This window comes from Anoplophora glabripennis, unplaced genomic scaffold (assembly GCF_000390285.2).
Source record: "Anoplophora glabripennis isolate ALB-LARVAE unplaced genomic scaffold, Agla_2.0 scaffold28, whole genome shotgun sequence".
Classification (NCBI taxonomy): Eukaryota; Metazoa; Arthropoda; class Insecta; order Coleoptera; family Cerambycidae; genus Anoplophora; species Anoplophora glabripennis.
Genome location: NW_019416423.1, coordinates 1,008,738 through 1,034,219, shown reverse-complemented (window position 1 = coordinate 1,034,219; position 25,482 = coordinate 1,008,738). Strand labels below are relative to the sequence as shown.

Below are 25,482 nucleotides of genomic sequence, written 5' to 3'. Positions count from 1 at the left end.
TTTGTGTAAAATGCGAATGGATTGAAGTGGTGGAAATGTATTTAATATTTAAGACAAAATATCATATTCTTATTATTATTATTCGTGCGTTGTTCATTTACATATATTCGTAAAATTAGAGTGATCAGTCGTATGTACAGAGCAGGTGGATAGAAACTCCTAATGTACATCATAAGTTTGTTGAAGTTGGGGTCCTCTTCAAGGATTTAAGCCCTCTTAGATCCTAATCAGTATTTCATTAAATTATCCCAAAGTTGACCGACAATATTGACATAAATATATATAGGCTACACTGTAGCCATCTCAGTTGAATTTGATCGTTGATGACGCCAGATAGTTTATACAATGCGTCTTCGACAGAATTCTGCCGTAAGAAGAAACACTATCTTATTTGTAAATGAGGTTTTTTTCACATAAGAATTTTCAATATATCTGAAAAATTTGTAGCATTTTACAAATTCAAGAACAGGAAATTCAAAAAAAATATATAAAAGCTTTTCCTCTTCGAAACAGGACGCACCATATACAGGGTGTTACAATATTCTAACGCCAAATTCCACCAAAAATAAGGATAAAGTTTATATAAATCTAGGTTCGAAATAATATGCAATGCTACTTTTTGTAGTGCATTTAGTACCTTCGATTTTTTTTGTTACAATTACACTTACTCTTCTTCTCTCTTACTTACTTTTTAAAATTTGTGGATTGCTTTGCATCATTAGTTGTTGGTATGATTTAAAGTATGATTATTTGTACACAATACCGTGATTTCAAACCTAGGGACCTAATTGGCCATCGAACAGAATCAATAACACCAAATTATTCCCCAGCAAACAAATGAGAATAGATAAAAAATTACAAAACTTTATCCCTGAGGTTTAGCAAACGTTCAGATCAAATTTTTTCTCATTTTTCGTCAGAATGTCAACTATTTAGTCTTGTCCAAGGAATATTGCAATATTCACTTTTAAGAACCCTACAAATTATTCCCTAGAACTATGAGCATTGAATCAGGATAACGGATCTAGGGACAGTAAGGCAAATTAAAATAGGCCAAAAAGACCTCTAGCTCCAATACACATGAGAAATGATCCAGATGGCTCAAAATCGAATTCACTGTTTGGAAGAAAGTTGCAACATTGAGCCAATTTATTTAAATTAATTAAATAATTTTAATTGAAATCATCAAAAAAATATTCTTAATAAATGTATTTGTTAAATATCCATAAGAATTATAATAAAAAGTGCCAAACATCTCTCCATAGGCTGATGTTTCTATAATGTTCCATCTTAATGACAGTGGCAGCTCGTGACGCTGTGAATAGGCGAGGCCCGTGGTTTTTTACTAGGTGGGCAAGAAAGGAAAAGAAGCGCCGCAATTTTTAAATTTTCAAGATCAAACTAAATGCATCTGGAAATTTTTAGTTATATTTACAATATTATAGAAAAATTGATGTTTACGAACAGAATTTTCATTCAGAACTATAAGCATCTTTGAGCGAGCCTCAGTTCCCTCGTAAATCACGTTATTTTAACCGCCTCACATGGAGGGGGGAACTGTAGTATATTGTAGTCAAATGTGACGCTCCTACAAGCAAAGAATTTCTGGTCTCACTGTGGTGGGGACAAGTGGGGAGTAACAGTATCCAATGCCGAGGTATTCAATATTCAAACAAATACTTTATACTGTCATTTTGATTTTTAATACATGTAATAGGTAATTGGAAATTAGTTTACCTAACTGTTTATTTAGGTTAATAGTTGCTTCGTAGGACGAGCGGCCACTGCTTAATGAATTAAATCCGCTTTATTCAAGAAAAATAGATCTTGCCGACGCGTTTCCGATGAATCTTGATCTGCGACTCAACAATCATAAACAAAACGAGAAACAATAAACCATCACGTGCATACCAGAAGATTTATTCAGATATCATAAAATTATGCCTAAAAATTAAGAATGTCCATTGACTTGAATTATTGAGAGGTGTGGCAAATAATACGTTTTGCCTTTTCATTAAATACAGATCCTTGAGAAACAATTTAGACGCTCCTCTAACAACATATTAAACAATAAAATAATTCAACTAGTCACCATCATCATCATACGCCAGTCCGACATGCTTGCTCAGCCGCGAGTTGCTTAATAATTTGTGAAGCATACATTGATCTATGAGTTCTTCGAACGAATAGATAAATTTCTGAATACCGCAATCAACGACTTAAATAATAATTCTCTAGGCATTGGATTCCTTCAGGTCTTGCAGCCGCGCCAGCTGATGAGGCTCCAGCTCGTCTGGAATACTGGCGCGTCCACCCACCAACTGTTTGGGCTCGATGTCCACAGAGGGCGCCTGACTCACCGAATTCTCCGCGGTGCTGGGTCCCGTCGTCTCGCCGTCGCTGCCCGTACTGCTGCTCACCACGAAGTGGGACTCACCGGGATGGTCGTCTATGGTGTCTTCTATATCCTCCGTAGTGTCTATTTGCGTGGATTCTAGTTCTGTGGAGTTTTCTTTGTGTTCTTCTAGGTCTTCCTCGTCTTCCTCCAGGATCGTGTCGTCCGAATCATCCCTGTGATTGACGGTCGTCTCTTCAGGAGGAGGGAACGGGTGGTCTGGTTCTTCCATCATCGGGGTGGCCGCCGTGATGACTATCTGGGCCGCGCAAAGGCCAAAGTCGCCGTCCTCTTTATCGGTGGGTTGGTCTATTTCTTGGCCTTCCTAAAAGTTCAGAAGGCGTTGATGAGATAAACTCAAAAACGGGCAAACGGTGCGCGTGTTCATCTAAGTTTTGCGACATTGTTGACGATGCCATCTCTTTTAGAGGATATTTAACTTATCTAAGAATTATGACATTGATATTTTACCAATCCATCAAACCATAAAGAAAAATGTTTGATTGTTCTGTGATTAATAGTATTTAGTCCAACTTTTCTTTATTATGAAGATGTTTAGCTAGTCTGTTAGGATAACATGCAAACTGGTTTGGCTATAGAACATATTTATAGCAGGTTTGGATTAAGGTAGGGTTACCAGATGTCCGGTTTTCGACCGGACAGTTCGGTTTTTTTTATGCCTGTCCGGTTGAAAAAAGTTTGGTAAACCGGACAAGCAAATGTCCAGTTTTGTGTTGAATTCATAAAATATCCTGCAATTTGGGAAAAAATGTTTGCCTAAAAACGGTAACAGCGGCAACAGCGCGCGGAAAACGAATTTATTTCGCCGCTAAACTTGTTGCGCAAATCTAATAGGCAACAATGTACTGGATTCGTAGTGAAAACTGAAAAAGTCCGCCTCGCTTGATAGTTCCGTAAACTTGTGTACTGCGTTGGTATGACTCATAGCTTATCTCAAAATCCATTTATTTAATTTGTTTTTTTTTTTGGAATGCTGTCCGGTTTTTTTTTCGAGCACATCTGGCAACCCTAGATTAAGGAAAAGAGTGATCGTTTGATCAATTACCAGTTATTTGCAGTAGGTACTTCTAGCTTACATTTTCTAACTTCTTAAGGACGTTCGATACACCTCTTCCGGGGCGGGCGGTGCGGAGAGTATGCCTATGTTTATACACGGGAGTCTTGTTGCAGTACCAACTTTACATAAATTAATTTCAGCGAACTAAGTATGCTATTTAGAATGAAATTTATACAACACATATTAGCTTGCATATTTTTTTCGTGTTTAATACACGTCAGTTCACTTTTTATTTGAATAAAAGCGTCTATTTATTCATTACGAGCTTGTAAAATTATGTATGAAATCTGGCAACATTGCCCCAGCGTGGTGGTAAAAGTTGGGTCAACTGTCATTACTGTCAACTTTGCGCGAATTCCGTAAACATGAATGAACAACCAAGGTACAAAGGAAAAGTAATGACTGAAAAGTAATATAAAATGAGTGTAAAAGAGAATGTGGATTGATGAGAATAAAATAAAATGTGCAAACCGAGAATCCATATGATAACTATCAAGAAGTTCAGTGTATGATAGTGAGACGTCGACTTGTCAAATTGAAGATTATGACATAACAACTAAACTGTTCGTTTTGCAAAGAGATCCTTTCAATTTTTGTTTCAAATTGCTAGTATATTGCTTTAGATCACGAAAAATTTATTTAATATTAATTATTACTACATATATTTTCGACTGGAATAATTTTATAATCTATAATCGAGCTATTCAAATACATATAACGCATCAGTCGAAGCATTAAATACAGCGTACAGTGTTGCCATATTTCCTTTCATTGGATCAGATGTTTGTTCAAATTTGTCAAAACGTTATCTATTCATTCCATTATATCAATAATTACATTGTAAGTGCATATTTTTATTGTTTTAAAATGTTTAGTAATATTTAATTCTGTAATTACAATTTTATTTTTCCGATCCTAACCATTTTTAAGAGCAATATTCACGTTTGATTAAAGTTTTTTCCCAACTCCCATAAGAGCCTGTGTAAAAGAGCATAATTTTTAAAATCATTTTTCAAAAAAACTACGTTGTCAATCGATCTGATGTTTTTACACAAGTCAGTTTGCATATTTATTAACAGATTTCAATTGCTTTGAAAACATTCTTACCATTTTTCTTTTGGTATCGAACCTTCCTTAAAGACAAATGAATCAATTACTTTGATTGAAGTTGTCTCATTACATATTTCTCACTACATTCCGCTGCCAAAATAGTGAAATCATAAATAAATTGACGACAATTTTCAAGACTTCCTAATCTGACAAAATAATTTCGTGTATTCCCTGCTTAGAAACTGTAAGGTGTCGCTCATTTCGCATAGTGTTCCTATAATATGATCAGATTGCGCATGCGCACATAGGACATTCTATTGTTACAAGTGCTTCTTTCCACCCATTGTGTAAACAAAGACAGACGATTGAGGCTGCACATCTTGAAATACCAGCACATATGGCTGATACATGTCAGTGTGTGTCATAAGAGACCTTTTATTATTTTCACATTTTAGTTATTCCAATAAGTGTTGTTAAAAATAGAATAGAATAGAATTGACAATGACGTTAAATATGCAATATGTACAAAGATTTAAGGAATGTAGGGCGTAAGGTTTCCAAGATTTGGCAAGATTTAAATATCCACAGAAGTGGAGAAGCATTTTTAAAGGATTTTCTATGGGATTAATTACACATATCGGAGGTGAAAAGGAGATTATCATGAAGATATCGATGGTGGGGTACTTGAAAAAATAGTTTACATCGAACCTGCAGTGCAGTGATTGTCATTGATAATGCGCCTTACCATAGTCGATAAACATAAAAATTGTTAACATCTGCAGGGAAAAATCGAGAATCATAGAATGGTCGATTGAAAAATATATTGAATATAAAGACATGCATAAAAAGAAAAAGCCAAATACGCGGAATATGTAGTGCATAAAATGGTTAAAATTTACGCTGCTACATTTCTTCAGTCGCCTGCATACCTCTGTGAGCAGTACCCCATTGAATAATTTGAGCGATGACAAACGTTTACGACGCACGAAATAACGCAACTTTTTAATTTGGGCGCCAATGATAAATGATTTTTTGTTGGAATAAACTTATAATGATACTCTTAGATGAACACGGCAGTAAGTATTCAAAAAGTCGGTTCTTGAAACTCTAAGAACAATTCTTTGACAAGGATTTTTACGTTACTAAGCAATTTAAAAACCATTTCTACACCAATTTCCACATGCTGCAACTGTTTGTCACCCTGTCCTTTAATAGGAACGCCCATTGACCAATTAATGATTACACAATTTAAAGTAAATCTTGCATCCAATGTGGAAATTGGTCTTGCATGGTCTATGGCTTACAAACTATCTACACCTAAAGCAAGCAAGCATACCTCATTGGTAATCTCGACGCAAGGTACATCAATCACTGTAAGCAGGAATAGTAAAAAACAATACTTAATTAGTAGTAAACACTAAAAACAAAATAAGTGCATATTACTACTCACAGATTTTCATTAGGTTAGCTAACTTTCTTTCCAAATAATGTTTGATAGTTATCATTATTAAATTGCCACGAACTCATCATATTTGAGAGTTACTTTTGGACTAAGACACGTTTGAGAAAACCGTTTGCTTTCGCAGACCTCAGTAAGGCGTTTTCAAATCAGTAGATTGACACTACCTACGTTGTGTGTATCCATTTTTTTTATTGACCGGAAGGCGCTGGCTACTAACTTTGTAGAGGGGATGTATGGTTTAATTATTTAAAACAAAAGCAGAGTAAATACACCTAACCTTTATTTACATACGATTCAAATTAAACATGTGACAAATAGAAAGAACAACAAAAACATTAACAACCATTTAACATCAAGTGAGAGTGGCAGGCTCACCTAGAGCTCCTGTGGGGAAAGAGCATGGCAGAGAAACCCACGATCGTTGGTTTATCTATATTCAATTAGGCACAGAATCCAGTAGCGTAGTCAAATTTTAAACAAAGAAATCCCAAACCAATTTTTGTCATTTTTGATACAAAATAATGAGGCTTTGATAATTGAACACACCGCAAAGCCCCTGAAACCAACGGCGAAAGCGAATGGTTTTCTCAAGAATCACACACCACCCCACGAAAATCCACGAGACAGAACAACACTGGACGAATTTTATTCAAATAAACCAAACCACCCATACTTACTCGGCACGGTGACGGACGTATCGTTATTGTTACTGAATTGACTTCCGTATTGGTTCTGTTGGTCCCGAGTGAGCGCCATCGCAAAGCCGTACGCAGGCGCCCCGCTGCCTCCCTGCTGCTGGGGATCACCAGGAGGTGGCGGTGGTGGTGGGGCGGGTTTGCTTTCCACCAGTTCCGCGGGCGGCTCGGGCGGCGGCTGCTGAGGCTGGGGACTGTCGACGCCGTTTACCTCATCAAGCTCGGCCTCGACTAGGTAACTGGGGACGTCGGGCGGCGTGAAGACGGGAGGCGCCGAAGGCGGCGGCGTTTCGTCCCACTGGTTCGTCAGGGGCTCGCCAAACTCGTCGCACTCCTCGACAACGAGCGAAGGGAAGTTTCCGATCTGGCCTTCGAGCTCGCCTTGCCACCAGCCGTCGTCTATGCTGTGAGCACACTTACTTAGTACCTTGATTATCTGGCCCTCTTCGAAGGTCAGTTCTTCTCCACCTGAAAATGTAACGCATTGTATTAGTTTCCAATGATACAGTTTGGGGAAGCAGTACAGTTAATATATTTTAACTTTTAAAGGCCAGGAAAAACTGCTCTTATTTGCTGGACTCTACAACGTCGGTCTCTTAAGGGAATGTAATCACAATAACAGGTAGAATGATAAATTAACAAAGAAAATTCTACAAAATGTTACCTTCACCATCGTAATCATATAAGGCTATGCAGTAGCTGACGGGCGGTTCTTCCGCAACCTTCTGCGTCGGTATGGAAATCACGGACACCTGCTCGGGCGATTGCGTGGTCTCCGTCTGCTGCTGTAGGCTCTCCTCCTCGTTGTCGACGGTGTAGTCCACCGAAGAGAAAGAAATCTGGGTAGTTAGGCCTGGCGTGGTGGCGGACTGCTCCCGTTCAATGTCCAGGTAGTTGTGAGGGACGTAACCCTCTTCTCCACGGTAATTCCTAGCCCTCAGCCATCCGTCGCCGTCTCCTTCTCCGACCACCTCCAGCTGCTCGTTCTCCACGATCGTCAGCTCGTCGGGATTTTGCGCCTAAAGAACATAAAGTAACAAAGGAGTTGCACTTTTGCATACCGTATCCCTAACTCTTAAACTTTCCGATATCTGAAAACATCAACAGTTTAGGGTCGTATTTCTCTATAGTCAGGTTTTATCTTATTTGTAAGTTATCTCTGCAAATCCACATAAAATAATTATTGATCATACACTTGGTTGCATCACCAAGCCAGTTTAGTTACTAATTAATTTACATCGGTTTAGGGATAATCCCTTGGCAATTTATCAAGACTCAAAGACCACATAATTGTAGTTTATAGATCAGCCCAACGTTATCCAAGATAATCCTGCCAACAAACTTGTACGTACCGTGTACGAATATAAAGCTGTACACCTCAAAAGCGGCGCCGTGGGCGTCCTCTCGACCTGGACGACATTTTCCGTCGGTTCCGTAGGTTCCTCCGTGCCCCAGTCCACTTCCGTGGGGTCGTTCCACCCAGCTGTCAACTGTTCTATCGTCTGCCGTGACTGTTCTAACATAGCTGCGAGAAATTGACAAATTAATTTATAAAATTTTTTAGTTTGGTGAATCGAAACATGTACCAACTACATCATACCCAATTTTTTAACACATCTCTTCGTAGCAACGTTGTAGTACGATTATTATTTTCCAAAAGTATTCGAAACATTGATTCGTAGTTTTCTAATAAATAAATATATATATACGTTAATGGTTATCCGCAAAAATTTAATTATAACTTCAATTTGAAATCAAATAAACCGTTGTTATTCCACTCCTATACAATTTCCCCCTCCTAAGCGGCGTTAAAAGCGTTAAGTAATGTAGAGCCTAGGAAACAAGTTTTTTTTTATGGGAATCAAACTAAAAATAGCATATGTTACTGGTGTGCAACGATGCCATGCTGAACAATAATGTTGGAAAATCAATTCGTTGCCTACCCCACTCACCGTCGATCTCAACATTTTCATATTGGTCGGATTGGCTCTCTCTCCTCTCTTCCTCTTTACTGTCCGCTCTGGTTTCCGCCAAAGTTTCCCCATCGGCGAAGTCGCTGTCGTAGAAGGAGTCGGAACTGGGGTGGTCCTAGATGAGAAAAATAATAAGTTTATCATCGAATCTGGAGTATAACAACTTTTTAAGGAAGATACCAAACTCATTGTCGGAGGAGTTTTAAAATGTTCTGCATATATTAAAATGAGTAAACACATTTCTGAATATGAAACAGGTTATTTAAGCAGGTTATTCAGCACGTTCGGTACAGCTGAAGACAATAAAAAGTGCCCAAGTTAAGTTTCTTAATGCCTTTTATTAGTTTCGGTCTTTAAACCCTTTTAAATGTTTTAAGTTGGAAATATTGTTTGTCTACAGCTGTATACATGACATGGTTTGGTTGATCTTCTCACCTGAATAAGTTGAGACAAATTAAGAATAGTTTTGTATTTTTTGTGTTTCATTAAGATTAAGACAAAATGGAGATTCCTGGGATCAAAACAAGATGATATGATTGGGCAAGTAGATAAAATATTGCTGCCTTTCGAACCACATGATATCAAAGATTAAAAGCAGATTAAAGATCATTTGATTTCAAAATACAGAAGAAATTCTGAAACTTCTGGTCGATATACCCATTGCTTCATAATCTACCAGTGAATGGTTGGTCATTGACCTGTCACATTCTGATTCTTGATTTTTACAGATGAATTGTTTCCAAATTCCTCTGGTTCCTCTGTTCCTAAATATCTTCGTTAAGAGAAAACCGGATAGGATTAAAAGAAAATGGATAACTATGAAAATACTAAACGAGCCATTAGAAGGATACCTAACAACATGGAAAGTTAGAAATATCTGGCAACAACCAAGATAAAATGTACTGGCAATACTGGCCATCTGCAATATTAATACCGACTGCTGTATCTGAAAGAAGATGCAGATGCAGTAAGGTATACTTTGAACAAACAATTCAAGGTTCTGGTAGATATTTATGCGACTTTTTGGCAGTTTAAATCAATTTTCATGCCTTGGGGAGCTGTTTCAGATGTTTTGGTTACCCCAATCAAGTCTTACTTACCGACAGCGAACTAGCCGATCTCTGGATATCCTGAACATTGAGAGACTCGGCTTCCTGAAGCCACTCATCCACGTTGACTCCCCCTGCTCGAAGGCACTCTATCCGAGCTTCAGCTTTAGCCTTTGCCGTTTCGGCCCTCCGTATGTTCTGTTTCATTTCTTCTATCTTCGTTTCTAGATCGGGCCCGTTTTGGTCGTTGGGATCTACCTGCCGTTAGAACGTCATAACAATAACAGTTTGTGAAGGACGAATAATTCCATTCTAAACATCGGTAAAAATTAACACATGACGAACAAATAAAATATACAGTACAATAATTGAAAATACAGTAAATGTATTTTATGTTTTATTGCCTTGGTTCTGGAAATAAAATAAATAGTTATTACATCGTATTACTCTTGTTAATGAGAAGAGATAATAAAAATCAAAATCTGTCATAATATTTATCCTAAGCTATATTTGTGCGTGATTTTAATCAAGCCTGATAACAAAATGTACCTATGTTTCAACGAAAGGCAAACTAATAATAGTTACAGAGTTTTTGTCTTTTTTTTTCAGAGATTTTTGGTTGTAACGAGCGTTCAAATAAAAACGTGGTCAAGTTGGTTCTGAAAATTTGGACGTAGGGCGTAGCGTATAGCAAATGAACTTAAACGTCATCTGTCAAAGCGCTATATCGCCGCTATCAATTTGAATATTTTCGTTTTAAAAAGCGTTTAAAATGGTGTTTTCTCAAGAACAAAAAGTGTTTATCATAGAGTCCTACTTTAGAAATGGACGCAAGATTGATGGAATATGGAAGTATTCTATTGAGGAATGTTTCATAGAATTTCAAAATCAATTTCCCGGCGTTGTTGAGTACAAAATTTTTCAAAGTGCAGTTCAGCGTTGTGTTAATGTTTTTCGTGAAACGGGCAGTGTAACAAGAAAAGAAGGAAACGGCCGACCTAAAAAGCGGACTGAAGAATTAAAAGAAAATGTCCAACAAATAATGGAAAATGCGCCAAGAACTTCTGTACGTGTTTTATCACAAATGGTGGGAGTATCAGTCGGTACCTGCCACACAGTGTTAAAAAAAGATTTGCGTTTGTTCTCCTATCGTTTAACTTGTCAGCAAGAACTTCATGAAGTAGATTTTCCGCGACGGGCTGTATTTTGTGAATGGTTTTTAAACAACTACGGTGAACTTCATAATATCACCTTTTTTTCTGATGAAGCCTGGTTTCATTTAAGTGTTATAACAAGGAGGGGGACACTTTCCTTTAATTGTTTGTTATTGTTATCACGATTATTGTTTAAAATAAAGTTATATAGTCATTAACGTTATTGAAACTGACAGCTGCTATACAGCTCGTTGAGAAATGAGGTTAAGTTGGTCGCTATAAGCTACGCCCTACGTCCAATGTGTCAGAGCCAACTTCGACCACGTTTTTATTTGAACGCTCGATACATCAGTTTCATAAGTCTGTAAATATAAAATTTGCTTGAAAATCAAAATTCTTGTTCTTATAACGAGACATACATACATAATTAATAAACACACTAAAACCATAATCCGATCTTACCTTCTGCCCAGACTCCTTCAACGCGTTGTAGATCTGGAGCTTCCTCACGCTCTCCCTTACATTGTTATTCTCCCTAGCAATCTTGGTGGCCCACCTACGGGCCTCCTTGCTGAGTGTGGCGGAAGCCGAGTCATGATCCGCCGTCACGTGATCGACGGGGTCGTCGTCGCAGGGCTCGAACTCGTATTGAATGTGCTGCTTCAGTACCGGATAGTACAGGTAGCAGCACTGCAGGTTGTACTCCCTGGTGAGCTGCTTGGCTTGATCGCGAATGGTGCTGAAGGAGTTCTGCATGGCGGAACAGGTGAGGAGCTCGGTCCTGCCCATCAGGGAAAGGTACTCGGCTACCTTGTCGTAGACACCGCTCTCCATCGTGGTCATGCAGAGTTGCAAGTCGACGACGAAGTATCTAATACAATAGTTATTTACTAGGTACAAGTGTTAAAAGTGACAGTTTATTTTGTGAGTGGGGACTCCCAATCTATCGCTTACGTGTCGGACACGTAAAAAGATCTTATTACTTTTCAAAATATCGGAAGCATCATGAAACTACAAAAGAATTTCTGTTTCCGAAGATCTTCGGCATCTTTGTTAGCAGATTCGGGAGCTAATTTACTTTAAAACGACATGGTGGATGGAAATCATCAGCAATTGCTGAGGACTACATCGAGGATTCTATTACAAATCAAAATAAAATTGCTGAGAATTCTTCCCAGTACCTCTTCTACTGACGAATTAAAAATGTTATTTTTAATGACAATTTTACATAAAAATAATAACAGCAGAACTATAATTTTGTATACTCACCTAGTTTGATGAGCGTTTGCTGCAGCAAGACACAGAAGGTAGTCATTTCTAGCGCCGGTGGATTTTTCTTCCAGCTGGTCTCGTTTCGAAGAAAATTTGGCGCTGTTTTTCTGTAGGGAAGTAATCGATTGGAAAAATGAACCCTTCTTCTTCTTCAGTCTGAAAGGTAATGCCTGCCAATTAAATCGTTTGTCTGATAAAACGGTTCGATTTAGCAGTACCAATTAAACAATTTTCATATGCATATGGCTACTTTAAAACTCGAAGAATAAAACTAAGTTTTACATTTACAATAGAGAGTAATTTGTCCCATGCTACCCCGCGTAGAGTAACTTTTGTTGTTAAACATTTCATTGATCTACTGACACGAATTGTATACAAATGAACAGACACGCACTTCGCATATATAATTCGAACAAGACTACAAAGTTCTGAAGTTCTAGCAGGGAACTCTCTGACTGTCTTAAAAGTTTTACTGTAACGTTTTGAATAAAAAATATCTAGTTGACTTCATCATTGTTCTAAAGTTTGTGATAGAATGTAACTAAAATAATTTCGCGACTAAGAACTAAAAAGCTTTTCGCTTCGAAGAAATCTTTTGTAACAGTTTTTTTTAAATTTTAGATTTAATCTTTTTTGAACTATGACTTCAATCTCTTTTAAATGGTATTTGTATAAAAAGCAACCCCAATTTTTCGAGTTCCTCACAAGCGAGGTGTGGAATTTGTCAACTAATTTTTCTCTGAAAACTTTCTTCTATGAATAAAGAATGTCGGTTTTAGAAAAACTTATTTTATTTGAAAATAATGTTATAAAAAGCATTTGGAAACATTATTTTATAATTTCAAATATTTCGAATTTTCACCACCAAGAACGGCGGTGACATTTTTAAAATTAAGACGATGTTTCGCATCGTATTAGCTATGTCCTGTACAAATTTAGTTTCGTGCAACTCTCTCGGTTTCAAAAATACAATACCTATGTATAAACATACATCCGTAACGAAATTTTAATAATTCCAAATATTTCGAATTATCACCACCAAGAACGGCGGTGACAACATTTTTAATATTAAGGCGATGTTTCACATCGTATTAGCTATGTCCTGTACAAATTTGGTTTAGTGCAACTCTCTCGGTTTCGAGAATACAATACCTATGTATGTTTTCAGCCACGAAATTTGAATAATTCCAAATATTTCGAATTTTAACATTAAGCCGATGTTTCGCATCGTATTAGCTATGTAGATAATTACAGTATTTATTCACGTGTCCCTTGCGGCTCGGCAAAACTGATTTAATGTAAACAATTAATTTTGTACATTGCTGATATTCCTATTGGCATGATGACACCCACACATTACAGTACCCCTTAGAAAATTTTTATCACAAGCCTTTATAAGTATATGCTGGCAATAGAGTGGCCAGCCCGGTCACCGGACTTAACACACTTAGATTTTTTATGTGATTGCATTTAAAAGACAGAATTGTAATAACTGTAATAACGCAGACTTTTTTGAACAGATTAGAAGTATACAAAATGAATTTCTTCCGTTCGAAGTTCTGATAAGCAGCAAACGGTGTCAGTTTAGAATTTGTTGTAATCTCATCAATTTCCAAAAAAATTTATAATATTGCATTTAAAAAACAGAGGAAAATTTCTTGTATTTAAAATGTCTTGATAATTAATTACTAATTGCTCAATGCTTTATCGGAAAGTACAGCGAAAGTAAGCAGTTATTTAAATTTTTCCACTAGGAAATCTCCAGCGCTTTGCTGTAACGATTTTTCGCAAAATACCCAAAACAATGAACTAATTAAATACGACGATCGTGTCGACGTACACTGTGAGGGTTGTGTTCTGTATTAATCACTCTTTAACGTAATTTGATTTTGTACAACGCTTTCATACTGTGTTTCGCATTATCGTAAATATTTGATGGATAATTGTGCAGTACAACGCATTAATCGCTTATAACATGACACGGAAACATTACAAAAGCGTGCCAGGTTAAAAACGATATTGAATCCTTTAAAAAATGTATGTACATGCAATATGGTCGTTTTTCATTAAAAAAAACTTACTTAACATGAATTCCGTCGTTTTATAATTATCCGTCGTTTTGGGCAAAGAAAATAAGTAGAAAACACCGTTTACATTTGCAGTTAGCTCGTCGGATGATATAAAATGTGAAAGTTTGGGAATTGAAACTATTTTTCAGAAATTATAGACAAATACACAATAGATAGAATTTTAATGAATATAAACAATTGCAGTCTATAATTCGTCGATAGTTGAATTGTTGAATCCAGGATATACACATTTACACTTAAGTGGTTTTATTGGCCTTTGTTGGCACTGCCAACACGGCAACAGAATAAGTGTAAAATTAATTGTAATTTTTGCAGTTGTAAGAAGTTAAATCAAAATACCAATACAAATGTTTAATTCGAACAAAACGCCTACACATTTTAAAGGAGTCTAAAATTAATGCTAGATAATGACCTCCGAACGACGAGTTTTATTTTAGAAACAAGATTTGGTGAACAAAACAACTAAGGCTAACTTAATTAATGGAAAAAACAAACTCATTTATCAGTGGGAGCGGAAAAGGAACTTGTAGATTTAATAAAACTCTACGTTTATTTTCCTATACACGGCTAGAAAACGAATCGCAAAACCTAGAATATTTAAAATATACAGAATGTATGTGATATGCTGCACCAAACTTTAACGATGGATTTTACGTCAAAAATGCTACTTTTATTAGTACCTTTTCCTAGTATCGTGGACTTACAAATGTTTCAGTTTGCACTATTCATTGTGATACACCCTGTATTGCAAATTGAACTCGCTATTATGAATATGAATATGTATCTTCGATTTTCACAACACTCGGTACATGTTTGTAACATATAATAATTGATATTTTATGGATAATTTCTATAACCATATTTGTCAATTTGCTGAAGATTTGCTAGCACTGAACAATGTTTGATATTCGCTGTCAAATAAATGATTTATTCGCTACAATCCAAGAGGAGATCGAAATTCCATTAGGGAAGATGACCTAGAACTTAGTGGGCCCTAGATAACTACTAATGGAGCCGACTCTAGAACTTCCCAATTGACTTCTAGTGAATATGCACATCTACCAAGTTTTCCATACTTTAAACGAATTTGCATGCTTCCAAATGAACTCGAGGATAGTGAGGGTTTGCTCTTTTTAAAAGAAAAAAACGTTTATCGGATCCGAAAAATTAGTTCGTTAATTATTTTTACAGTTTTCTTAAAAAATAATTGTTGTAGCTTTTGCATTTATCAATTTTAAATAAACACAATCTATTCGGTCTATGTCTGAAATGTTTGTAGCAATTATAATCTCAATTTAGCTGATAAAGTTTTGAATATTTATGAACTAAAGGAATATCTACTAATTGTTTAATAATTTCCTTGCCATTACTTCTGAATTGGTCAGTTACCCAGGGATTAGAATGATATAAACGGACGCATATTTAGTAAAATTTAAGATACTTCCTAATCCAACTGCCAGATGAATTAATTAAACTGTATAACTGAGCCTAAACCTACCAGATGTTGATGGATTAACATTTACATTGGTTACACGGTACATTTTAATTAATTTTCTGAAACTACTTAAATACATAATTTTTACATAAACACGTTTTCTTGGCACATAATTAATATATCACGTGTACAATTTGGTCTGGGTAGCAGTTGTGGAATTACTATTGCATTGCCTAATAAAAAAAAACTGTTTCAACCAACTTCACAGCATATTATGATTGGCGTCTATTTTGAGACATCACAGAAAGTAAGCATTTGTGGAAATATGAGTTGAAACTACTTACTTTTCTTCTATGTCCCTAGCTTTATCTCGAACTTCGTGTGCTCCGTGCTCCTCATCGAAATAAAATTTTTTCGTTTTATCTACATCTTGGACACAAGTTTGGAGTTCTTTTTGTACAATTGCTAGTTGATCTACACACTGTAAAAATGTACACATACAATTTTAGCCAAAGAAAAAAAGTCTACATCTACGTTGTGTAACTAGTTTTAATCGCCGTACAACGAAGCTTTAAAAATGAAAAGAACTGGTGTTTAGACCTTGTAGCATGAAAGAGTGATAGACACATTTCGCTAATGAATACGATTTTCAAGTAAAATTGAAAAACATCATCAGGCAACTACTGCCAATAAAAATCAAAATTAAAAAAATATATATGAAGAATATAAAATTTTAAAATTAAAAAAAAATGTTGTCTGCAGGTACTTATTTGGCTTAGCGGCGAGAATAGGCAGAACGAGGGAAAGCTGACACAAATTGAAAGCGGCGTTTCCCCCGAGTGCCCTCCAGCTAAATAAATGAAAACAATTACGGACTTTACGGTTACATCAACGAAGTTGCTCGGGCGACTCATGCATAATGTGGAAGCTTTAATCCGACTCACTCTTTTCGACGCTTGGACTTTGTGCGCTCGCAGGATTTTGGCGTCGTCGGCGATCTGCTGTTGGAAAACTTCGACGGCCGCCAACCGGGCTCTCGCCAGCTTCTCGTTTTCCTCCAGCACCGTCCTCCACACGTTCCACATATTCCTGCAAATAATTACGGTCTAGTAGACAGGGCAGCATGCAATTATGACGACGCCGACGCGACGCCCTGGTGCATCGCCGGAATTCTTACTTAATAACGGTGCGGGATAAGGATGTTTAACATTTTCTACCTCTAAAAATACACGATAAGAATGAGATGCGGTAAAAAACATGTTTTATCTGGTAAAATATCTGATTGACTGTGGGATTTTACACTCACGTGATTAATATTTACAATTATAATTAAATTCCAAGAGATATTCATCATTAAAATGTTATTTTAATTAAAACTGACGTTTGCGGCGTATATTTCACTTCCCTGCTTCAAATTATCTCTTTTTTTACGGAAATTTTTATGAAGGTACCTATACTTTTCCACAAAAGTAATTTTCTTTATTATTATTTGTATTTTCGGGAAAATTATTATGCAATGTGTTTTAAAAGTGTTTTTTTAATATTCAGTAAGTTCTTCCTCAATCATCCTGTTTTACCCAAAACCTAGGGAAATTGACATAATATTTATATAGGGTGTCTCAGAATATATGGGCAATCTCTCGGATTTATAAAGGGGATGTTAAAATAACATGACAAGTTCCTATAATAACACAGGGCAACAATTTTCACACCCAAAAACCAGACCTCACTTGCCCGAAGGTTTTAGTGCGCAGAATTCAAATCCGGCGTCAGAATTGCTCCTATACGTCACGTTTCCGAGATATCCTAACCTAAAAGTGCAAAAAACAGGGTTTTTTGCTATATTTGAGCTTATATCACAGAACGAATTTTTTTTTTCTAAAAACGAATCATGCCCTCTAAAACTACCACTCTTACCCTTCAAAATGCTTTTTTCAGATTTGAAAAACCTTTTTTATTCGCGAAGATATCATTGAATGAAGTTAGGTACTTTAGCGTTGTCATAACTTGAAGAGTGGTAGTTTTAGAGGGTTTTTAGGAAAAAAAATGTTTCGCTCTGTGATATAAGCTCAAATACTTATAGCAAAAAAAACTGTTTTTTGCACCTTTAGGTGCCGGATTTGGATTATGCGCACCAAAAACCTTTGGGCAAGTGAGGTCTGGTTTTTGGGTGTGATCTTTCGTCAAATTTTGTTGCCCTGTGTAATTTTTCCTAGAAGGTCCTCCTACGAACAACAGATAAGACTCTTTAAAAATTGACCCATGAAAGCAATTTGTTGTAGCACAATAATGCCAATTTTTTTACACCCTTTACGACAAAGGCACAAAAATAATATCTTTAGATAGCTTGAACCTTAAACTAAAAAAAAGGTACTCTTGGTTGATCTCGATAAAATGAACTGCTTTCGAGAAAAAACTATTTTTGTTTTTGGATTTTTATTACATCCGTAAAGAGAAATAAACAGATGAAATTTATTCTGTGCTTATCTAAAAAATGCCACTTTTATTCACACTTGTTTTTCCCTTTATTTTTTGGTGCTATGGTTGTTTTTTTAACATTTACTGATTTAAATAAGAATTACAGTACTTATCTGAGTTTGTCAGTTAACGATAGAGTGTGTAGAAACTTGTGATATTTTCCTATTTTTTTTTATTCCTCATATTTATGAATTTACGTTTGCTGAATATGCCAACATACATTTTTTATTGTATGGACATCAAGTAATGCCTTAGAAGCCAGAAGGCGTTATGTGGAACGATTTCCAAATCGAAGAATTCCTGATAAGAAATCTTTTGAAAGAGTGGATCAACGTTTAAGAGAGACTGGTAAAAATTACAATTTATTTGTTACTTGCATTAACGTACTTTTTGAGTAGGTAATATCAATTACTATAAAAAGAATTCTTATTATAGTCACTGGTAATATGTAGAATTAAAATGCTGTAAATAATTTTAGGAACGTTTGCAAAAGCCATACGCAATTGTGGAAATCAAAACAATCGCGGTGAGGTCCCTGAAGAAGATATCCTAAATGCCGTAAAAGCAGATCGATCAAAAAGTGTCCGGAAATTGGCTGCCCAATTTAAATGCCCAAAATCTACGGTTCTTAGAATCCTTAAAGAGCAACCATTGTATCCCTATCGCATAAAGAAAGTCCATGACTTCTTCCTGCAGACTTTCCGCGAAGGATGTAATTTTCAAACCGGCCTTTAGATAGGTTCTGTAATAATGCTAATTTCATCGGTTCAATTCAACGAACGAAGCCAAATTTTGTAAAAATGGAATTATAAACTCCCATAATTTGCATTTATGGGCAGAAGAAAATCCACATGCTTCTATTGTGACGCATCATCAGCACCAGTTTGAACCCATTAACGTATGGGTCGAAATCATCGGGCCACATTTCATTAGACCATTTGTATTGCCTAGAAGGTTAACTAGGGAACTTTATTTGGAATTTCTCCAAGACAGCTTGCCAATACTTTTAGAAGACAAACCTGGGGTACCACCCCATTTTAGTCTGACAGTTCGACAACACAACCAGGCATTTCGAAATCGTTGGACTGGAAGAGGAGGACCAGTGGCTTGGCCTCCTCGATCCAACAATCTGTAATTCGTAGACCTAGAGAATGTACAACATTAGAAGGAGCTCAAGTTAAACCGACATAAAAAATTATGTAATAAAAATAATATTAAATAAAAATGTTTAAACTTTAAAAACAAATAATAATTATTGTTGTAACAAACGTCGTTTTTATTTATCAGGCTACTTTAACTGAAATATGAAATTATATTTTTTAAAATGCTTGCAACTTCTAAACAAAAACGAATCGGGCCTATGTTCATATAAGAAAAAAATGTTGATATTAACTTAGCTACCATTTGTCAAGTTTGTCGAACACCCTGTATACCAGCAGACTAAATTTAATTTAAATCGAACAAAGCATTTTAAAGTTATCTGGAAAATACAAAAAATTTGGATAGAGATAAACTTAGTTAAATCATCTTATTTGCAACCGTAAGATTCTGTGATAGTTCCATGTACGTACATGAAACAATTGGACGCCCTGTATATTTTACTTTTTTAACCGGTAATTATCGACACATTTATCTTATAAATTGATAACATACATTATCGGTTATGCACTTGTCTGTACAAACACCTTCAATTTTTTTATAATTGTTCATATTTCTCGGTTTGGTGACAATATGATTATAGTAACCTAGGTATTTTCGACAGCACTACTAAAATACAACATAATAGTATCAATGTACTATTCCATGATGGATGTATATCTAGACATACCTAAATTCAGTTTTAGACGTATGAGTATAGCTCTTTACATTTTTGGTAGATATTTATAAAACACCCAATAAATGGTTGTACGTACAAAATATTTGATTAAATACTGGATATGTTTATAATATTATCAATCATTTCCTAATGTATTTTTTATCTGGAGTCTACCTACATCATTACAACAAATTTTATCTAAATAAAATACTTGAACTAAAACAATAACTTCATTAAACTTGTTTTATTTAAAAGCGGGTGCCACTTTATCTACAGTTAAAGTTGTTTAGAAGCTGTAGAACATTTTTTTACTATATTGAGTGTCAATTATGATTTATGACAGTGTAATAAATGTACCGTGTTGTGTTTACGTAGGGAGATTGCTGGTGATGATACAACAGATAAAATTGTAACACTCCTGCTTTCTTTCTTACAGTGATTGCTTTATTGCAAGAAGCACTATCCATGAGGGCGTTACATTAAGTTATTTACTCAGGCTACAAGGGCTATTTCCAGGATTGTATGCAACATTCTCCAGAAGTGTATCTTAAAATTTGAGTACGATTAGGTAGTTGTACCCAAGATTTCGAAAAAAAATATTAGACGAAAGTTGTTACTTTGATGAGTTAAATGTACTGTTAAAATGTTGGTGCTTATTTCTAGGACACCCTGTATTGTCCTTTGGATCTGATAAAGCGCAGATAAATTAATACCTACTTATAAAGTCATTAGTCGTATCATTGCATATCTAAGTAAATATAATGGATCCTGGAGATGTAGGTCCTTCGCCTTTAGTATTTTTTTTAAATCAAGGGGAAGTTGCAACACTGTTGGATCTCACGCAAATAAGAGAAATTTTTCTTAGACAAGGCACTCTTGGCTAAAAAATTCTTCAGACTTTCTTCGCGATTATTCTCAAAAGAATAACGACAGCAAAAGTAACAACTCATTCACAAATTCAGTTATACCCGACAATGAAATATGAAGTTATGCAGTTATGCAGTTATGCAGTTATGACTGCATATTATAATACAACTTCAAACAATCCTTGATCCTTCTTCTACATCCCATATACGTTCGCTGATTCGGGTGACTGGGTTTGGAATTACTTTGTAAAAGGGTAAACCTATATAAAATAAAAAAAGCAGGTCATGGATGTTGAATTATTCAACGGCAATGCCAAAAAAAAAGTTGGCAGCATATTTTCTTGACCTACTTACTTCAATTCTATTGATATTTGCTTCTGAACCACATTATAGACTCACATAAAAAAATTGAGTTTATCTCATAAATGAAGCAAGAATGCGTTTTATCTTATTTTGAGGGAAATGACATATTTATAAACACTTCGGAAAAACGTTAATGGAGCAACGTGATGAATCTACTCAATACACTTTAGGCATCAAACGTTTATACACTGAGGCCCATTATAACAGAGAAGCGAAATATAATCGCCGCTATAATGCATTAATGGACGAGGATAAACTTGAAAGGATATTAAGAACGTCCGAGTAATTGGGAAGGACTAGCGTAAGTCCCTGGTTCTAGTTTCCAACCTTTTACACGCTATAAGGGAGACTGTTACGAGATTGTTATAAATTAATTATGAGCACGTCACCTAGAGACCTAAATTAATTACAGATAGGACTTCACAGAATGACAAACTAGAAGTCGTGTAATTAAATGCATGCTTATGTTATGTTTATTATTTTCGAATACCTAATGCAAAAAATTAAAGGGTCAAAAGAATTTCCGTGATTTTTGACAGACTGTATTTAGGTGAAAAATAGTCGTTTCGGAAATTAAAAAAATATATCTGCAGTCAATAAATAATATTATTTGCCACAGAATGAAGACAAATTGGATGGGCAATAAAAATCTCAATCTGTAGATTAAATCATATTAAGAGGCTTTGTTGATATTATTTGGTATAAAAATTTCATACATTTTATGACAGATATACGTATTTTTGTATATGCATAAATAACTCTTTTTATTTCATAAAATTTTGTGGTGCATATCACGATTTATAAAAATATATAAGGAATGTGGAGGAGGAAGGAGAATATACTTAAAGACATGATTTTAAAGCATGCAAGATATTTTATGAAGTAAAAGAATATATGGACCAAACTTTTATTATTCCATGCAAGTTTTTTAATGTCTAACTTCGTTCGGTATTTTCTCCCTTAGAAAAATGCCATTTATAAGGCAATGAATATATTTTTTAATATTAATTTTGTCTTTCAGAATCCCTCATAGGAAGCAGTGATTGGTTCAATGAATCATAATAGCCGTTCATAAGAAAAAATTATCTAGAAAGAGGTATCCTGTGTCCAGAGTCTATTCATTCCAATCGTACGCCCAAAAAAAATGGAAGGGTTTCCTGATGTTAAACACTGAATATTCTTGTAGAATATATGTACTTTAAGCATGAGTAGAATCGGATATCTAAATAAATATTTTTAAAATCAGGGATTTATAACAAGTAACTAAGTATTACAAATTATTAGTTATTGATGTTTGATAAATAAGCAACTTGATTTGAATTTTATATAAATTTAGTATTTAATAACTACCAGTTATACGAAACCATTTAAAGAATTGTAGTTATTTTCTTCACTGCACAGATTTAATATTTTTTCATTTTTAATTTATACAAAGTGTAATTGAAAGCTTGGCCAAACAGTAATGGTAGTTCTACAGCACAACTAACAAATTTTCTATAAACATGGACGCGGAAACGTTTCGTGTTCGGGATAAAATAATTTGTTGAATGTATCCATATAAACATTTAATATTTTATTTCATTCATAGATAATCTATAACAAATTGTTTCTCAAAAATGCCTTCCCAAACATTTGTTTATAGGCCTTTTTTATTAACTTAGTCATAAAAATTTGATCGAGTATTTTAGATACACCAGATTAGAAAGACAAACCATGAGACTGTTTGGTGGAGTAAAATATAAATAGTTTTTCAGTGAGTTCGCATCTTACTGATTGTGAATTACATATTTTCGCATTTTATTACGCTATAAAAATGTAATACTAGAGATAAGAATTTTTCAGATGTCGCAAATATTATACTACATACACAAGGTAGGTACCTAATTAAGGAGAAGTATTAGTGACTCATTCCAAACAGTAAGGTAATTTTCCATTCAATATTAAATTGAAAAGAAACTATAAAATCAATGAATAGATCAAAATTTATTTCAATGTTATTAATGTGATTTTAGTGTTATCTTAAGGCATCTACTTTTTTCTGATAAGAGTCGTAAATAAGGCAACATCAAAATTAAGTTACTTATTTTTTCTGCTTACATTGTGCTACTGAATTAAGATTAAAGATGCTTTTGTTACAGCCCGAAACACATTCTCGTATAACTTAACAAGCATTCTTATTTGAAATGAACAAAGAGCCGTTTTCAAACAATGCTTTTTCAATGGTCTTTTAAAATATTTCTATTTAAGTTTTTCCACAATCAAATTATAATATCTTAAAAATATATATTTATATATTAGTCAGCTTCGGAAAATATCGCTGCTTTTCTAAATGCTCTGGCATCGACTCTTATTTTCAATATATTCATATAATTTGCAGATAGCTATTAAAATAAATAATTACAATAACTATCCCAATTAATAAATGTCGTTTGATCCTCCTATATTGCACTTGTGTGCGAAATATGCAATAAATTGCTAATTATCTCTTTTTGACTATCTCAGTTTTACTTGAGATACTTTAAAATAACATTTCACACATTTGCTACATTATGTTAGCTGGAAGAAAAATCTTTTATATAATCTGTCACTCTGTCAGCATCCAATTCAAAGATAATTAATAACTGCTCCAATAAAGTCTGTCGCTACAACACAGATTTGGAAATGACAGGTATGCATACCATTAGTCATTACGTTAATACGATATGGAGTGGAAAACTGACTGTATGGTCCATCCAATCATTTAATTCAGTTTTTAGTCATTTTAACATTTAACATTATAACACGTCTGTGTTTGGAAAAAAATTAATGTATTTTATAGACGAAATGGATCGTTTTTACGTGAGCAACAAAGAAAAAGAGTAAACGCAATATGTATATTATTTGGACCTTTTATGACCACGTTAATTTACGATTAGAAACTGACAAAAACGTAAATAAATGAACTGTACTCAAATGAATCGACCTAGCATTTAAGAAATTGAAGAAAGGACTCACCATTTTTCCTCTCCTCCATCCAGTTTAATGTCAGGAATGTTGGGGATCTTTTTATTTAAATAAGCCGAAGAGATTTTAAGCAATGCCTAAAAGAATCCCAAATCAATAAAGCAAATCTGAAAAACAAACACACACCAAATATTTACTTCTGAGTAGGACTTTTCAATGGCAGATCTCTTGATAATAAACGTCCGTATGTCCTCCAGCAAGTCGCACTCGTGCTGATTTTTTAAAACCAATTTGTTGATCTGTTCCGAGTGCAGCGTTTTCAAAAATTTCACGTAGTTGCCCTAGAAAAATGCAGTTTGTATTGGCAGGTACACCTGGACCGTGGGGCGGGTGTATATCTTGGTTTTGGAAATGATTGTGGCAATGATTTGAGTGAGGTGTGTGATTTTTTCGAACCTTTCTCGGAGGGGGCTGCATTTTTTCCGAAAATGTACACGGGGAATCATTCACAACACGCACTCCGCCGCTCCCGCTGCTCCCAACTCCTCTGCTATTGATTATGTGACTCCCGATGACCGACCCAGAGGCGGCGGCGCGACTCCGTTGTACTAGAAATCCGAACTGCCACCTACAATATCAGTATTGATATTTACCATTACGATCTCTCGCATATCTCAGATAACTCTGACGCGGCCTTTCGATTGTTTTGATCGTAATCCCGTCCCTGCACAACTGATAAGTCGTTTTCAATACACGCCGAAATATGCGAACACATGTCCAAGTAATTTCTGATAACGTGGAACTGAATGATAAACTGCGTAAAGCAGAAAATACGGGGTGTTTACGTCTATCACAACTTCAAAAAGATATACCTTGGTCCAGTTTTGAATAAAGTGCTTTGAAGTACATAGGGTCCAAAGCTACCAACTTAAAATGTAGATTGTGGTTTAAAAATTATATAAAACTCTTTCAAATATCTCTGAAGATGATGGCATAGGTTGATGAAACTAGGACTAATGGTTTACATAGTTAAAGCCGAATCTTCCAATTAGTAGTTGAGGAAAAACATTGTCACTAAGAACTCTTTCGACGCCACTGGAAATTTTAGGAATTGGATACGTGCGATTAATTCTAAGGAATTATTATTATCTTAAATTTAAAATAAGATTATTACAAGTCAAATAAATCTTATTTCAAAATAAAAAAATTATTAAATAAAAGAAACAAAAAATTTTGAAACTGGCACTGTTGTGTAGAATGCACATAGCAATTTCAAAGGCCAACAGTCATTTTAAACATCTCTTTTGTTTGTCATTAATTTTTTGTTGGGATTGATGATCGCTTCTGGATATTTGCACCAATC

The 25,482-nt window shown here is 35.1% G+C and overlaps 1 protein-coding gene across 1 annotated transcript; it reads right to left on the bottom strand.

The window, feature by feature from the left end:
- Positions 1 to 1,904: 1,904 nt before the first annotated feature.
- LOC108909839 (F-BAR and double SH3 domains protein 2) lies at positions 1,905 to 24,646 on the bottom strand. Its single transcript, XM_018714267.2, has 14 exons — positions 24,576 to 24,646; positions 24,317 to 24,460; positions 24,171 to 24,256; positions 16,598 to 16,742; positions 15,998 to 16,134; positions 12,126 to 12,284; positions 11,319 to 11,727; positions 9,754 to 9,960; positions 8,633 to 8,768; positions 8,033 to 8,205; positions 7,345 to 7,699; positions 6,663 to 7,148; positions 5,860 to 5,894; positions 1,905 to 2,720 (listed from the first exon to the last, which is right to left on the bottom strand). Exons 1-14 carry the CDS (start codon positions 24,594 to 24,596, stop codon positions 2,235 to 2,237), a joined length of 2,979 nt encoding a protein of 992 aa, XP_018569783.1. The 5' UTR covers positions 24,597 to 24,646; the 3' UTR covers positions 1,905 to 2,234.
- Between the last annotated feature and the right edge of the window lie 836 nt (positions 24,647 to 25,482).

Bases quoted from the DNA above. Each gene is read 5' to 3' on its own strand.
- LOC108909839 (XM_018714267.2), bottom strand. From the start codon at position 24,596: ATGCAGCCCCCTCCGAGAAAG. The intron at 12,285-15,997 runs GTAAGTAGTTTC...ATTACCTTTCAG, and splicing joins GCTAGGGACATAGAAGAAAA to ACTGAAGAAGAAGAAGGGTT. The intron at 7,700-8,032 runs GTACGTACAAGT...TATGTTCTTTAG, and splicing joins CAGCTTTATATTCGTACACG to GCGCAAAATCCCGACGAGCT.